The sequence below is a fragment of the Ascaphus truei genome, chromosome 2 (assembly GCF_040206685.1).
Source record: "Ascaphus truei isolate aAscTru1 chromosome 2, aAscTru1.hap1, whole genome shotgun sequence".
NCBI lineage: Eukaryota > Metazoa > Chordata > Amphibia > Anura > Ascaphidae > Ascaphus > Ascaphus truei.
Window position 1 is genome coordinate 362,420,311 of NC_134484.1, and position 16,449 is coordinate 362,436,759.

Genomic DNA, 16,449 nt, shown 5'->3' on the forward strand with positions numbered 1-16,449 from the left:
GTCCAAACCAATTAGGTGATAGTCCAAATAGATGTCCTTAGGTGGTCAGTGGCTGATCAAACGGACTATGGAAACTCTCCAAGGGATGGTGAGATATGTGGAAATAAAAGAAAATGAATTATGGTGCAGTATGTCAGTCAATGCAGATATAAAACCATAGAACATATAACATTAACAACACAATACAAACATGACACACTAGACAAACTAACATTAACACAAGCCAGACTATAAAATAATGAAAAGCTATTTATTAACAACTAATTGCAGGGTTCCATGGTATGCAGACATCAATCCTGGGGTGGGGGGTAAAATCGTTGCCCTACTCACACGGTTTAAGACGTTTACAAGCGGTGAGGGTAAAGACACAGTCTTCTGCAGTCTGAAGATGGCGACCGGAGTCCTCTTACTGGCGTCCCACGTGACGGGGATGCAGTTTGGAGCCGCACGGGCCGCAGGAGCTGTGCCACCAACCGGACGTGACGTCACGCTCCTTCCTCCTTCTGCAGTACTGTCCTCTTGTTATTCTCGTCCCCCACAATCACAACCTGGATACTGGGCTGCTGCTACCGGGAACCACAACTCCAACTCTAAAAATGAATACTTCCCAACGCGTTTCATGCGCATGCGCGCACTTTCTCAAGGAACCCTTTCTCATGGAACCCTGCAATTAGTTGTTAATAAATAGCTTTTCATTATTTTATAGTCTGGCTTGTGTTAATGTTAGTTTGTCTAGTGTGTCATGTTTGTATTGTGTTGTTAATGTTATATGTTCTATGGTTTTATATCTGCATTGACTGACATACTGCACCATAATTCATTTTCTTTTATTTCCACATATCTCACCATCCCTTGGAGAGTTTCCATAGTCCGTTTGATCAGCCACTGACCACCTAAGGACATCTATTTGGACTATCACCTAATTGGTTTGGACTTCATTTTCATTTTTATAATTCTATAATTGTCTAATTCTATATTGTCACGTTTGGCGCCGGCATTTCTTTTTTCTTCTTGCCTTCCCACTGACTGTACTGTCAGTTTTTGTCTGGCTGCCACCATTGTAACTTCATTTGTTTTTCAAGTGTGTCCTATTGTTATTTTTAGCGCTGTTTTGCACCGTCTTTCTTTTGCTTTTGGAGTATGTAGTATGTAATGGTGTTACTTTGATTATCTAGGCGATAGAGTGGCTTGACCGACAAACCTAGACTCCTCCCATCTCCCACCCCTTCTGTGGGGCCATGTTTCTCCCCTGTCCCTTCTCCCCTCAACAAGTTGGTCTATGACACAGGGGGGTAGGGGGTGTTATATATAAAGTCTGTGCAGAAGCGGTAAAACAGTCCACACCCTGCCAGCAAAGGTCCCCTATGTCCCTTTTGTTGCTTGTCCTTATTGGATTTAAAAAAAAAAAAGGTAAAGAAAATACTTTTAATGACTATTTATTCTTTTGAAGTGGGCATTTTGAGGTGTGTTGTGCCTTTGTTGCGGCAGCTGTTGGGGGATAAGTGCGCTTTAACCTTATTAGACAGCGCTCTATAGTTCGGTAAAAAGCCCTGAGGTGGCTGTGAGTGGGTAGGGCTCATTTAAGTGTGGTTTCCTGGGGCCCATTCTCGCTAACCGGCCAGGTTGGCGCGATGCCCGGCATGGTGTAAGTTGCGGGCCATGGTTTGAGTACCATTGGCCTTACGTGGTTGCGCTCTCTGGTAGGTTTGGCGCTTATCGGGTTACATGATATACAGTATTGTAATAAAAGCCACAGCATTTATACCTCCAGACCTTTGTTTGTGTTTATTTATTATAAATATTATTATGGGTGTAGGTATACACGGGGGGGTGCTACATTGCAGGCCCCAAGGTCATGTCATTTTGGTGAGTCAGTGAATAAATTTCAGTTGAATTAACAGCCTACTATACATAGGAACACACTTTTTTCGATTGCGAGAAAGCTCCGGGTCTACTGGTACATACCTGAAGACATAAGCAGCACAGCCTGCAACAAGGCGACTTCGGTATCGTCAAGACTGAATGACGATAGCGACACGCCCAAGTCAAAAATAGCATCTGAAACCACACCAAGTCCTCCATTTTTCAGCTGTCCCCTTGTCACTGCCATCTCGCCATTCAGTGTTAAAGTCTCACTTTCTGGGTCATAGCGCACGGCTGCTCGAAGCGACATAATCTCCATACAGCAGCCTTTGAGAAGGATGATCTGGTCTTCACATGGCAGCTGGGAAGTAGAGCAAACACATCACAATCTCACTTCATTTTTGCGGGGTACAGTATGGTCATGAAAATGTCTTATAAAAGATTATTTCCATTTTTTTTTATGCTGTAGCATTGGAGAAACATTTTATTGTAATCAAATAAGTATAGCATGGCAGTGCTTTCCCCCCCTTTTTAAAAAAAAAATAAAGTAATACAGCTGAACCCTGTTATAACGCAGTGCTCGGGGTCCACATAATGAGACCGCGTTATAACCAAAAATGCGAAATGGCAGCCGCGTGAGGACTTACCCAGCATCTGCAGCTCTCTCCTCTCTGCAGCTTACTCCCTGCTTCATTAGGCTGCGTTCACATCTCCAAGGTTTTAAATAACATTAAATGCGAACACACACGCACACACACACCTCCCCCTACTCTAATAATTTTAGCATACCATGCAGGAATCGAACCCATGACCCTTCATACACTAGTAGCGATTTTCTAGCTGCTACACCATAGGAATGGTGTGATGTCATTGACTATTATCAAACTTAACTTCTACTGCACAGTGCTAAAAGGCAGTTCTGTGCAGTAGAAGTGAAGTTTGTTTATAGAGTCAATGGCATCACACCAATCCTATGGTGTAGCAGGTACAGAATCGCTACTAGTGTATGAAGGGTCAGGGGTTCGATTTCTGCATGGTATGCTAAAATTATTAGTGTAGGGGGGAGGTGTGTGTGTTTGTCCGTTAGCAATAAAGCATTGAATGTTATAAAAAATAAAAAAAAACCTTGGAGATGTGCGCCACGCACCTGAACGCAGCCTGATGAAGTGGGGAGAGAGGAGAGAGCTGCAGATGCCAGGTAAGTCCTTGCGCGGTGGCCATTTCAGTTAAAAAAAAACAAAAAAAAAAACTTGGAGATGTTTTTAAGTCGGAGCCACGCTCGGACCGCGTTATAAGCGATTTGCATTGTAGCGGATCGTGCTATAACGGGTCCAGCTGTAGTTTGCATATTTGCAAACATATTTATAACAATAAAAACAAAGTGCTGGATGTTTATAAGAGTTCAATGATTTCCTGTGTAGTTCTCAAAAATGCTTTGGAATACAATAGTTTCGTAAGGATTGTACTTTTAATCTAACTTGGAAGAGATTCCCTTCATTGGCTGACATTACTGTATAATACAGTAACTGGAAGAAATATCAGCTTCTCAAATTGATTGCATGTCGCCATTACATGAATCACAGCTACCCAGTCGGACCTGCTACCAGCACCCTCTACGGAAATACGTACCTTGGGCAGCAGGGGCTCCCCGCAGCTGAAATTAATGGGGTTCAGCTCCGGAGATCCCCTTGTTCAACGCTATGTAAAAAAAAAAAAAAAAAACGGCTGCTTTAACACTGCAACATTTTCTCATGAGATTATGTCATGAGAATGCATTATTTTTCCATGTTATGCATGACCTTGTCAAAGCTGTGTGTACAAGGATAATGAAAGAAGTGATTATACTTAATATGCAATGAAAGAACAGGAGAATCATCCGCGCAGTGGCAAAAAATGTGACTTCACTTATCTGCAATAATCACAGCTCTGCTTATGATAACCATTCTACTATCGGCCGCTTTGTGACAGCAACAGTAGACATTAAAGACGGTCCTTCTCTCAGGTGGATTCTTTTCATTTTATCTGTACAATAATTGTGGTTTTATATTGTGTACGGAGGATCTCAGGATGTGTACTGTCGGTTTAAGGCTGCTACTGTTCTCAAAATTAAAAATGCAATTTCTTAACCTTTGGAGTGCTGGAGCATCCGCGAAGTGCAGTCTAGAAAACAAGCCGAAAGCCCATCACGTAGCCACTGCAGTGTTTGACTGAGCCACTGATTGAGCCACCTGCACTGAAGCAGGGATATCCTTAAAACCTGACCTGTTGGTGATCCTTGAGGACGGGAGTTGTCCACCCCTGCACTAATCATAGGCCCCTGGAGTGACCCAAAGCGTTAACTGTTTTATTTCAGATGGAGGGTATAAAAAACAGAATTGGCTGAAATGATTCTTAACAACATCCGTCAGATTACAAAAGAATAAAAATAATATTGTTTTCTTATGTGGCACTGAAAGTGTCCGCAATGCAGTAAATAGAATTGTGCAGGCACAGTGTGTCCCTGCCCTGAACATCTTACTATCTCATTTTGATACATGAGGGCCACGGGCATGCAGCGAGTTCCGTTCTAAGGGCCCGCCACAAAGCAAAAATTGCCGAAAAGCGGGAACGGCGATTTTTGGCTTGTGCGCATGCGCAGACCTAAAATTCCTCTGTGTGTGCATGCGCAACTGTGCGCATGCGTGACCTCTGACTTACCCGTTCTGTGCATGCGTGACCTCTGACTTACCAGTTCTGCGCATGCGCAGACATGGTGGCCCCCTTCTTGGTACCGCCGTATCGCCAAGAAGCGGAGCCCTGCTGTACCTGAAGTACAGGATAAAGTGCCTTGCACACGGAGAGCCGACACCCGCTTCAAAGGTAATGTTCTTACCTCTGAACTTCTCCTTCAGCCAAAGAATGCAGTGATGTAGTTCATGTTTATAAGCCTTTCATAGCAAATAAAAACTGAAAATGTTCCCCTCTGAATCCAGGTAACAATCCTATATTCTTATTCTTATTATATGGGGAATGCAAAATAGAACTAGCTTAAAGTGCCCTGACAATGTAGAATCAGCTCACATGTACTATGACCAAGAAGAGCAACAGAAAGAACAAGTGAAATTGGTATTTGTCGTTCTGAAGGAAGCAAAGTGTTCGGTGTTAAAGAAAAACAATGTTCCCGGCAATGCATTCACATTACTTTGTAGTAGTAGACCATCCTATTGTGTTGCTTACATTAAGTTGCTAGTTATGGTACTTCGCTCAGTCACATGGGATAATCACATTGGATTTCTTCTGTCTGCGCACAGAAACCGGCTTTATGGCCGCTTGTGACTCAGTTTAGTTGCTCATAAATGATTCATATAACATGAATTGTAAAGTCATATATACAACATGAACATCATTGATTCTGTAAAGAGGAGCAATTCAGCCAATAAAATGCCTATTAATTTGTATGCATTGCAAAAAAAATAATTGTATCTAGCAGTTGTCTAGTTTAGGGGAAAAAATGAAAGAATTCAAACAAAAGTGGCAATATGAATGCAGTTCTGTCTACTGAGCCTCTTACAGATAAGTGACTGGTTAAATGCCACTATTCCGGGCTATTTAAACCATGGCATGCTGAATCCTAGTACTGATTGGGCTAAGATAGAAGAGCCACAGTTCAGAAGTCTACAGATGACTACCAACCAAAGGTATTATAGGAGACATATTGAGCCACCTGCATTGCAATGCCTGGATCTGACCACATGTAAGTACAGTAACAGTGGTCAGACTGCTACCATTCAGACATCCAGCAGCTACTTACTCACATCTTACCGTACAGTGTTTTATACCAGGAAAGTAAAGCAATATAAATATTTTCTCCAGGCATTTTTACCTGCCATCCTTACACGTGGTTTCATAATAATATAAATACGGGAAACAGAGAAAGAGAATACCCACCTCACAAAACATAGGTAATTTTTTGGCAAAATCCACCACTCGTGTAATTGCTGGGGTGATTATTTTTGTAAACTGGCTGAAAGCCTCTAAGTCCACTTTTCCACCCTCTGGTGCATTTACTACAGGAGCTTGTCCAATGTCTTCTGGCTGGTACAGTACAAAAACAAAACAAAGTAAGAGGCAGGCACAATAACGGGGTATGAAGTAAACAGTTAATGCAGCACTGCATATCACATAGAAACATCGAGTTGGACAGCAGAGCAGAACTGTAAGAACCACTTGGCCCACCTTGTCTGCCCAATTACTATATGCTGGTAAAACATCAGACTTGTCTTTCTTAGCTTCAAGGGTTAAATATGGACTTTCCCAGAAATTACTTGCAAAGTATAACCACTAACATTTCGATACTTAAGTATCCCCAACATAGACACGCTTTGTACAGTAGGTGTGATTCTAATACTCTGTTAGCAATGTAACGTCTCTGAGCGATCCCTGACAAACAAAGGGGGGTTCACTCCTGTATTTAGGGGGTATTTCAGCACCTTAGGGCAGGCCTGCGCAACTCCAGTCCTCAAGGGCCGCAAACAGGCCAGGTTTTCAGGATATCCCTATTTCAGTACAGCTGGCTCAATCATACTGAGCCACTAATTGAGCCAGCTGTGCTGAAGTAGGGATATCCTGAAAACCTGGCCTGTTTGCGGCCCACGATTGGAGTTGTGCAGGCCTGCCTTAGGGGGTAACAGATCCTTTCAAATGATGTACAAAGACGTTTTTGGTTATCCAAGAAATAAATAGCTTTCGACGTCATATGAAACATTGAAGCATATGAATTTCAATTTGAACGAAGCTTGCATCTTCCCAAGCAAAGGGGAAAAGGCTCTGCAGCACACTGAATGGGGGCCTTTATAGATGGTATCCAGTGATTGCAGAGTGATGCCGCTATAGGAATGTCACTACCTTTATTTGCATACTTCTGGTTCCACATCAAAGAAACAAATATTTATTTTGGGAAGCCTTTCTCTCGTTCTGATTTCTAAGAATAAATGTTATATACATCTTTGAGAGATATGGGCCAAACAGCTTCTCATTGGTATTTAACAAATACAGAATCATTTTGTACCAGCCATAGTAACAATACTATTTCTTTCTATACTACCTGAACCACTGATTACTGTATATCCCATCTCCCACACAGAAAGCCTAAAGAAATAATTTCTAAACAGAAGAGGCCGCAGATAAAATCATAACATTCATTCCTCTTCTGTAGGATAAAGTTCTGCTCCATGAAATAGACAAGGATTAGGGAGCCTCTGTGCTCAGCAAAAGGATTTCAAATACAGTACCTGCTGATTTTTAATCTGAAATACTGAAAGTTCCCATCAACATGCAAGAAAATCCTTAGGACATATTTGTGCATTTTGTTCTGAAACATTTCCCATATGCTTCCACATAAAAGCTGGTTCTTAAAAGTGACCCATATTGGGAGACTATTATAAAAAATAAATTGAGATTATATCAGAATAGCACTATAATTCTCTAAAACAGCATCTCCAAATTCATTATCCACTTGTAGATTGTAAGCTCTTTGGGGCAGGGACCTCCTTCCTATTGTCTCAGTTTGTCTTAATATATATATATGTAACTCTTTTGTCATACAATGTTATTGTTCTCCCTCCCACATGGCACTGCGCCGCGGAATATGTTGGCGCCATACAAATAAAAGAGAAATAATAAACAAGAACCGGCAGAGAATTTATCATTGGCCCGTGCTGGTTAACGCCAGGAGTGCCAACAGACCCACAAAGCATTGCCAGGTATAAGACAGCATCACAGCTACCTATAGATAACCTCACAGTTATAGACACTAATGGGGTAATTAAAACTAAGTATGTTCCGTATTTCACAAAGGGAGGAATGTAGCGTGTTCAATGCAAGAAGCAAAGGAATCTGTGATCACATACCGATAGTAATTTAGTGCACTGCATGGCCATTCCGCTCTTTTTCACAATCAAACTAATTTCATTTCCGTTAGGAACATGCATTGATATGTGAAGTCATTTTGTCAGTGACTAATACCAGCAGTATATATATTACCACGGCACACACCCATTTTCCTATCTCCTGCTGTCTATGTTTTTTTGGGGGGTTTTGCATTGCAAAAATACCAAGGGGGGGGGGGGGAGTGAGGCACTGAGTGGTTAAGTTTGAGCCGGGTCAGTGGTGGATAGGATGTGGGGGCCGGGCACGGGGGGTCCCTCAAGGGGCTTTTAATGTCGGGCCCACTTTCTTCTAGCACCTAGTAGGAAGACCACCGTCCCACCATTTTTTGCAGATCCATAGTTTTCTTTGAATATTATTACTTTATGTTTTCATGTAAATTTTTTTTTATCTAGAAACAAAATAAAAAAGATACAGGCATACCCCGGTTTAAGGACACTCACTTTAAGTACACTCGCGAGTAAGTACATATTGCTCAATAGGCAAACGGCAGCTCACGCATGCGCCTGTCAGCACGTCCTGAACAGCAATACTGGCTCCCTACCTATACTGAAGCTGTTCGCAAGCGGGGAAACTATAGAGTCTGTTACACATGCGTTATTTACATCGGTTATGCACGTGTATGACGATTGCAGTACAGTACATGCATCGATAAGTGGGAAAAAGGGAGTGCTTCACTTTAAGTACATTTTCACTTTACATACATGCTCCGGTCCCATTGCGTACGTTAATGCGGGGTATGCCTGTATATAAATGTAATTTTTTTTTTAAATTAAATGTAATAGGTGGATCCCAAAAAATTAAAACTAATGAAAGGCATTTGGTAGTTTTTGTATAATTTGTATAGGTCGGAGGCGGCAGCCTTGGAGAATATTCCGGTGGTGATACTCTGCCAGCCAGGGCTCCGGTAAATGTTTAACCTGGGGCTGGTTCTAAGTGTGGAGGAAAGCTGTATCTGCTGAGCGGTGGGTACAGGTGACCTACCCTTGGTGGTCTTTGGGTGTTCAGAGGCCAGCGTGCTGGGCCATACCTGACGGCAGAGACTGGGCACGGTTAGATTCCAAGGAGCCCGATATCTGCTTAAGGGCGCGCTGGGAGGGTGGGGGAGGGTGCCTGTCTCCATTTATATTATACAAACAATTATAAACTAGGGATTCGCTATCAATCAGTATATGCATATTTGGTAATAAATAATTTCACATACATTTAAAAATATGTAATATAAAATAAAAAGATTATTCTTTGTTCGTGTTATTCAGTATTCCCTTTTAGGGTTGTTCATTAAACTACTGTATGATAGTGTCGCTCGGGGTGCTATTGCATGGAAACTCCCATCAACTTCAATAAAAGTTTCTGTGCAGTAGTGCCCCAATCACCGCAATTTCACTGTTTAATGAATGAACCCCTATGTATCAAGCAGATTACTTCCAAGCTACAGTAAGGTCATGTAGATCCATAATTATTCAATTCTTCATCCTCTAATATCTGTTCAAATGTAATCATCATCTTATTTGCATTTCCTACACAAAGTTTAAGCCAGCTGGGCGTGTTAATCACCTAGGTATGAATAGGAGAGAAATATTTGCAAAGAATGCAGAAAGTTATACATACCATTACTGCACGGGCTTAAGTCCTCCTATTGCTCCATATAAACTACTTCTGGCTTCCTCATGGAAGCAACGCAAAACCAACTAAAACCAATGCAAATGACACTGATAAACTTGTAAGTGGAACCATGACTTAGTAAATATCCCCATGGTACTCATATCATCATTAGACAAATACACTGCTATATGTATAAACCTTGCATACATGGCTATGTTACGGTATGGTAGGTGAGGCTCTTACCAAAAACTTTCTTTTCTGTTTCCAGTGGCTCCCTTGTGCATTGGTGGCCATATGTGCTTCAGTGACGACCTGTATGAGCTCCCATTCCTCTTGTGTTGGTTCAGGTCTCTCTACGAGTGTCTTCTGCAGTTCGTCTTTGCGTCTCTTTTCTCGGTTTTCTTCTATGAGCTTTCTTTTCGCCAAACGTTTGCTGTCGTCCAAGACCACTAAAAAAAATGGACCAATGTAGCACATTGTTATTTCAGCTGACCCAAGTTTTCAAGAACTTATCAACGTATATAGAAGTTGCAATAAAATGAAACTACCCACCAACGTAACACATATATAGAGGCAGTCCCTCCTGGGACTAAAGTGAACCAATGGCAGTGTAATGTTTAATACTGTAGGTTAAATGAAGGGGATTGGATCCTTTTTAAAATAACAAATAAACAAACCAGACACCTAGAGTATAATTTATTTTTAAATTAATTGTGAAAACTTTGAAAGTCTCCATATGCATTTGATATTTTTTATGGACTTTACCCATCTTTAAGATAAGACTGTTTGTAAACTGTTAATGGATTCCTTTGTGGAATGGCATATTTTAATTATGTTGCCTCCATTAGCCGGGGAGAGAAAAGGGGAGAGCGAATACTTAACAGATATGATTAAAACAACAGCGCATCATAAAAAAAATAAAAAGTATTCACGTTTCATGAGAAGCAAAAAAATGTATTTTATATATATATATACACAGTGTTCGACAAACCTATACATTTGATCGCCCCGGGCGAGTGGATTTAACCCCCGGGCGAGTAAATATTGGCCCAAGCAGCACACGTTTGGTACTAGGTGGCGAGTAGATTTTTTTGTGTGGCGAGTAGATTTTTTGGTGATTTGTGGTTATAGCAAATGGAAATATTACTGTATGTCCATTTGCATGTCTAAGGCTTTGTCTCCGCTGGCGCTGGGCTTGCTCATGCTTGGAGAGCTCTCCAAGCATGAGCGCGGGTTGTCCTTTAAAATTTCGCAAGCGCTCGCGGGGGGGGGGGGGGGGGGGCGATGCAGGGGAAGCTGAGCGCCCTTGTAAGTCATCGCGTGAGCAGGGACTTGCATATATATTTATATGCAAGTCACCTCGCCAAGCACCGCCCGCTCAGCGACCTCAGCGTTAGCGGGGACGCAGCCTTAGACAGGTCTGCAACCCTGTCTTTCACCATTATTGCCCAGCACACAGCACTTCCACTGCAGCAAGGGATTCTGGGAAATGACGTGCAAATGAGCACATAGTGCCACCTTTTGTCTCAAGCTCATATTACACGAGCAACCCTTAAGCCAATGCATGCTGCTTTAAACACAGCTTTTAATATATATATGCAACCCTTAAGCCAATGCATGCTGCTTTAAACACAGCTTTTAATATATATATATACAGTATATATATATATATATATATATATATATATATATATATAGTAAGATATATATATAATCTTAATTTTTACATTTAAGGGTAACCGATCTTATGGAGGAAACTGGTTCCCGTTGATAAAATATTTAAAAATATATTTTTTACCCGTTAAGTGAGAGACTTAAAAAAAATATCTTAAGAATTCAACATAGGAGTTAACTTGAACTTCTAATAAATCAGTCACTGATAATGGGAAACAACACGCATTATTTTCAGTGCAGGTGCAGGAATACTGTAACCAGCAGAGAAGTCACCAGCTTGCGTAGGTCTATGTGGGTAGTTTTGTTAAGCAACTTTAATTAGACTGGAAGATGTCTTTCTGAGTTGTGCAATCTAATTTTGCAGCATGTCATAATGAATAATTAATGAGAGATTCCACAAATACATGTCATTTGGTTGGCAAAGGCTAAGTAAAGGTTATATTATTTCTTATTTATCTTAAGTCAAAGTTTCTTGAGGTTTTCAATGATACAAAACAAATGACATCAAATTGAGCAACAGGAGAAATAAAAACAAACAAACCCACCCCCCTCAAAAACCAGGGTACCAATAAGCACGGATTTGTTTAAACCCTTTACATGCTGGACGGTTTAGCAATGTAGTTCTTTTTAATATGCTGCCTGGCAGCTTGTCTAGCTGCAAAACTCTAGCTGTAGTCGAATCATACTGCGACACTTACATCATCTATCATATGTGCACGGGACGCCACTGAGGGGTTAGAGCAGGGGTCCTCAACTGAGCTACTGAGTGTGCCAACTGTGCTGAAGCAGGGATATCCTGAAAACCCTGACCTGCTGGTGGCACCTTGAGGAATGGCGTTGGTCACCACTGGGTTAGAGGCACAGCACAATGTTTAAACCCAGGATACAGAGCGCAAATATCCCCGGTTTATGCAATAGAAGAAGGGGAATATAGTGCAACACTGCCAATAATAGCTACCAACACGGGAAGGAAACTAAAATAAACGGCTTCCTCCCACTCACATGGTGCAGTATATGTGTAAGCAGTTTGAGGTTAAAACCCCCTTGTTCAGACCATACTGTAGGTGATTCCAAGATCAAACAGCAGGATCTCCAATGATGTAGATTAGGCAGGTTAGTTCAGAGGTTAAAAACCTGTCAGACAGCAGGTACGAAGCCAAGGAGCAGGTTCTCCACTCAGAAGAATTCGAGAGAGCAGAGCATAGTGCAGATATGCAATTACTAAGGAAAGCACACAAAAAAAGTAGCAGTGATAAACTCACAAAAGTTGCTATTTCAAACGTCTGAATGAGGGGGTTTTAACCTCAAACTGCTTACACATATCCTACACCATGTGAGTGGGAGGAAGCAATTTATTTTAATTTCCTTCCCTTGTTAGTATCTATTATTGGCAGTTTTGCACTATATTCCCTTTCTTCTTTTGCATAAACAGGGGGAGTATTTGCGCTCCTTATCCTGTGCTTGTACGTTACCCAAGGCGATGGGAAAAAGTATTTTTCATCGGAGCGGCACCGCGGTTATATTGTTGTGATTTATCACTATTATACTTGTCACATATGTTGGTGATCCCCATTTTATTTGTGTAAAGTGTGATCTGCACTTCAAGTTTTCACTACAGTCCACAGTACAGTGTCTGCCTGGTAACGCAGTTCTCCTTACTTGACAGAGAGAGCAGTCATTCTGCTGTGGATTCCCCTTCTGTGACTAATCAGATTCATTACAGTTTTCCATAGAAAAACGCTTCACTGACAATGTAAATGTAGCAGTTGGATTGGGGCACAGATCGTTACCCTGCTGCAGCACTTCGGCTGATGCTGGCAGTGTCAGACCATGGCGGACGGTGACATCCTGCATAGATTTATCAGTCTAGATAGTACTTCGGTAAAGCGTCTTATTTGTGTGCAGTTGACACAAACCTAACTTCGCTGATAACATTTCCCCACGGGTGCTTTTAAAGTCTTGCAGGGCAATTCATCAGTTATACTGTACTCACTTTGGATTAAACCTTGTAAATAAGGTGTCACGGTTTCCCCCTCATGCTCTCACTATTAACCTGGACACAATTTGGCGACTGTTGCATTCATTACGTTACATACTGAGGCTGTGGTAAAATTAGGCTAAAGGCAACCTAGGCAGTGGTAATGAAACATCAAAATCCCGGCCCAAATATATACAGCATGGGATCGTGTTTCTAGAAGAGATGCAAGTTATGTTATGCAGTTTTCTCTTTTATATGCTATGTCTACATTTTGATAAGCATGACAGACAAACGAAAACATAAATCTCGCTTATGAGCGGCTTACAGTCTGTTGCCATGCCAACAGCGATGCACTTTTTGAAGCGACATTCCTGGCACTGGTTCCGTGTCACTTTGTCTATCACACATTTCCCTTCATATTTACAGGAATAGCTTGGATGGAGGTTCTTCTGAATGGTTCGTCTGAAGAAGCCCTAAAGGATGTAAAAATTATTTGTTACAACACTTGTCCAAAGATACAATTGCTAAGTGCACTATGAGCTAACAATACCTGCAATTCCATGTGTCTGAAGTGTTCTTGTAATAAGTTAATAAGCGTTGTGTTGGGTACTGTATACGAGTTATTTAGCTGCGTCATTGGCTTTCTTCCATTGGAAACATGGATCTGCACGTTAAAGCGTCTCGGAGATTTATGGGTGTCTTAGAAGAAAAATGACTGCATGTCTGCAGCTATGTTATGTTTGCAGTTGCATTTATATAAAATGAGTGGTGATTAATGTCTTTTGAACATTTATCATGCATGCAATTGGGAAAAATTGGATTAACATGTCATCAAAATGTACTGTATACATAAATATGTTTTATTAATCCTTCCAGTGCTCTATGTAGATTCTGAGCTTCAATTTAGATTAGCGTTATTGTAAAATAATGGAACACACAGCTCTGAATATTCTAACTACGAGTAAACCTCTGTCCACTATGGGAGAAGATTCAGGACAGCTGTCCCAGACCGGCAGAAGAGGGGAGGGGATGAGTTGTCCGGCGTGCCCCCTTCCTTCGCTGATCTGTCCCTCAAGAAATTGGTCTGAATCCCTGCTAGATCACCCCCTCCCCTTCTCCACAATCCGCTGTACTCCCCAAAGCCCAATTCACCCCTCCCCCCCCAAACACTTGAATGTCCTCAAAATCCATAACTATACTTGGTGCAGGCCCCGCTGACAGTGTATACGTGTAGAGCACGTATGGAGTGTTACCCCGGGTCCCCTGAACATTGAAAGACAGGGGGGAAGGCGGCCGAGTTGTAGAAGCATGGGGGAGCAGGGGGCCAGAGGGGTTTGTGAAAGGATGCAGGGATGAGAGGGTGGAAGAGGAGTGAGATGATATTAGGGGTAGCTGATTACCACTATTAAAATATATGAATGTCTCAAAAGACTGTGGTACCTATGTGCTAATATCATATTTGACATTATTTTGTGCATCAAAATGTTACTTTTAAGAAGTACAAACCTTTGTAAACTGTGCCTTGCATGTTTTATGTTCGTTAAGTGACTTCATACATATGACACATAGCGAGTTGTTTGGAATTAAATTTGATGATTTGCATCATGTTGAACACCTGATTGATACAATTTATATTAAAACAGAATGAGGTTTTTTTTTCATAACTAGTATAAGTAAATATATATTTTAGTAGTGGATTTTTACAATAGCCATGCAGTAAAAATAATAAATGTTGCTAACCTTTATAATACAATTACAAAGTGTGGGGAAACAGCTTCAGGCGAGGAGAAACCTTCTGGTGCAGCCAACACAACACAAACAATTTCTTCAAAGTGCAGGTCTCCTCAATGACAGACAGACAACGTTTAGCTCTACTCACAAGTTCATAATGAAGTTCTCCACTTACTGTGATAGCCAAGAACAGAGGAAAGACAAAGTTTCAGGTCCCAAATGGACCATTATCAGATGAAACGGTCAATATGGGACCTAAAACTTTGTTATTCCACGGTTCTTGGCTGTCACAGTAAATGGAGAACCTCATTATAAACGTGTGAGTAGACCTCTGCATTGTATCTCTGTCTTAGAGGAGGCCTGCACTTTGAAGAAATGTTTGTTAACCGTTATAATGAAACGTCCGTGCTGCGTCAAATATATTTCTAGTTGCTACATAGCAACTTCCTTCTGCGCCCGTATTAACGGGGGACGATTTTGAAAAGTAGGTTCGACCTTTTTTGTTCTCATTCGGCTTACTGATTCAATTTTTGTTTGTATACCATTTACAGTACATCTACTGTATGCACCTGGCACATCCTGACTGTATGCGCCAAACTATTTGACAACATTGATGCACACAAGCGCAAAATCATTTCTGATTTCCACATGTTTATTTTATGCCAAAAATTACATTTGTGACTCTTACTAAATAAGCCCATACTTTTTCATCATGCTTACTGCACACATCATATACAAACACACAGTATGAAGTGGGTCTAGGGCTTAACTAAACCGTTTAAATATCATTTTAGGTTCGTTCTAAGTAATCATATTACAGGGGAGCTGAATGGCAATAGAGCTTTGTGAAGAGGTGTGCTCAATTACACGTAAACAGCTGGCTTTAGGTGGTCTTACTTCCCCAGGAGTCACATACAGTACACGAGAATACGCAGTTTGATTGAGTGTAGTAATAGCTAAAATGTTTGGTTTCCCAACACTATTCACTATTTTCCCTGTTATATTGAGGAGATCATTCATTGAAGAAGCATAAGAAAAAGGGTTATTTTATCTCCCCAATTATATTATTGATAAATGCTGCTGCATTTAGGTTACAGCATTCAGCAACCTACCATGGATGTATTGACCGACCGGTCTCAATATTCATGCAGTAGGTTATAACAGTTGTTTTCTCCTGCTTTGCATTATATATGGTCTCTGTGTCATCTTTAGACCATATCATACCGTAGCATCTTTTTTCTATGTTTAGGTTATTATTTCAGCTGTATGGGGTTCCTAGGGGACTGTTTTAATTTTTTTTGTGTAATTCATGTCGTTTTTGAATAAATCAATTTATTATTACTTTTTGCTCGAGTGCTTTTAGTGGGACACTTTTTTCTTCTTTTGGTATTCATTGATATTTGTCCCCAGCACCGCCATTAGGCTGTTATTTAATAACCAGTATAATTTTATCTTTTGATTTAAGCAATTTTGTGTCATTTTTTTCTAGTTAGTTGCAGGCTTATCCTTGTTGTTCTGTCGTTCTCTCACACTATTTTCTATCCCTGTACAGTACCTCTATTCTTTTTGCTTTGGATCCTGCACTCCCCTCACTCCGCAAACTACAGTGTAATACAATAGACTGAAGCTGTGTGGCTATTACTGTTTCACAAAAAAATCGGAAGGTTCCAAGT

At 41.0% G+C, this 16,449-nt stretch overlaps 1 protein-coding gene across 9 annotated transcripts in view; it reads right to left on the bottom strand.

Annotated features, from left to right (window-relative positions):
- The window catches only part of THRB (thyroid hormone receptor beta), a 337,521-nt gene that overhangs the window by 14,887 nt on the left and 306,185 nt on the right, over window positions 1–16,449 (bottom strand). For all 9 annotated transcript variants that reach the window (XM_075586955.1, XM_075586959.1, XM_075586957.1 and 6 more), the window contains 4 exons: window positions 13,371–13,518; window positions 9,637–9,842; window positions 5,791–5,937; window positions 1,966–2,224 (listed from right to left, as the gene is read on the bottom strand). In XM_075586955.1, the coding sequence (XP_075443070.1) occupies window positions 1,966–2,224; window positions 5,791–5,937; window positions 9,637–9,842; window positions 13,371–13,518 (760 nt within the window). The remainder of the gene's footprint in view (window positions 1–1,965; window positions 2,225–5,790; window positions 5,938–9,636; window positions 9,843–13,370; window positions 13,519–16,449) is intronic.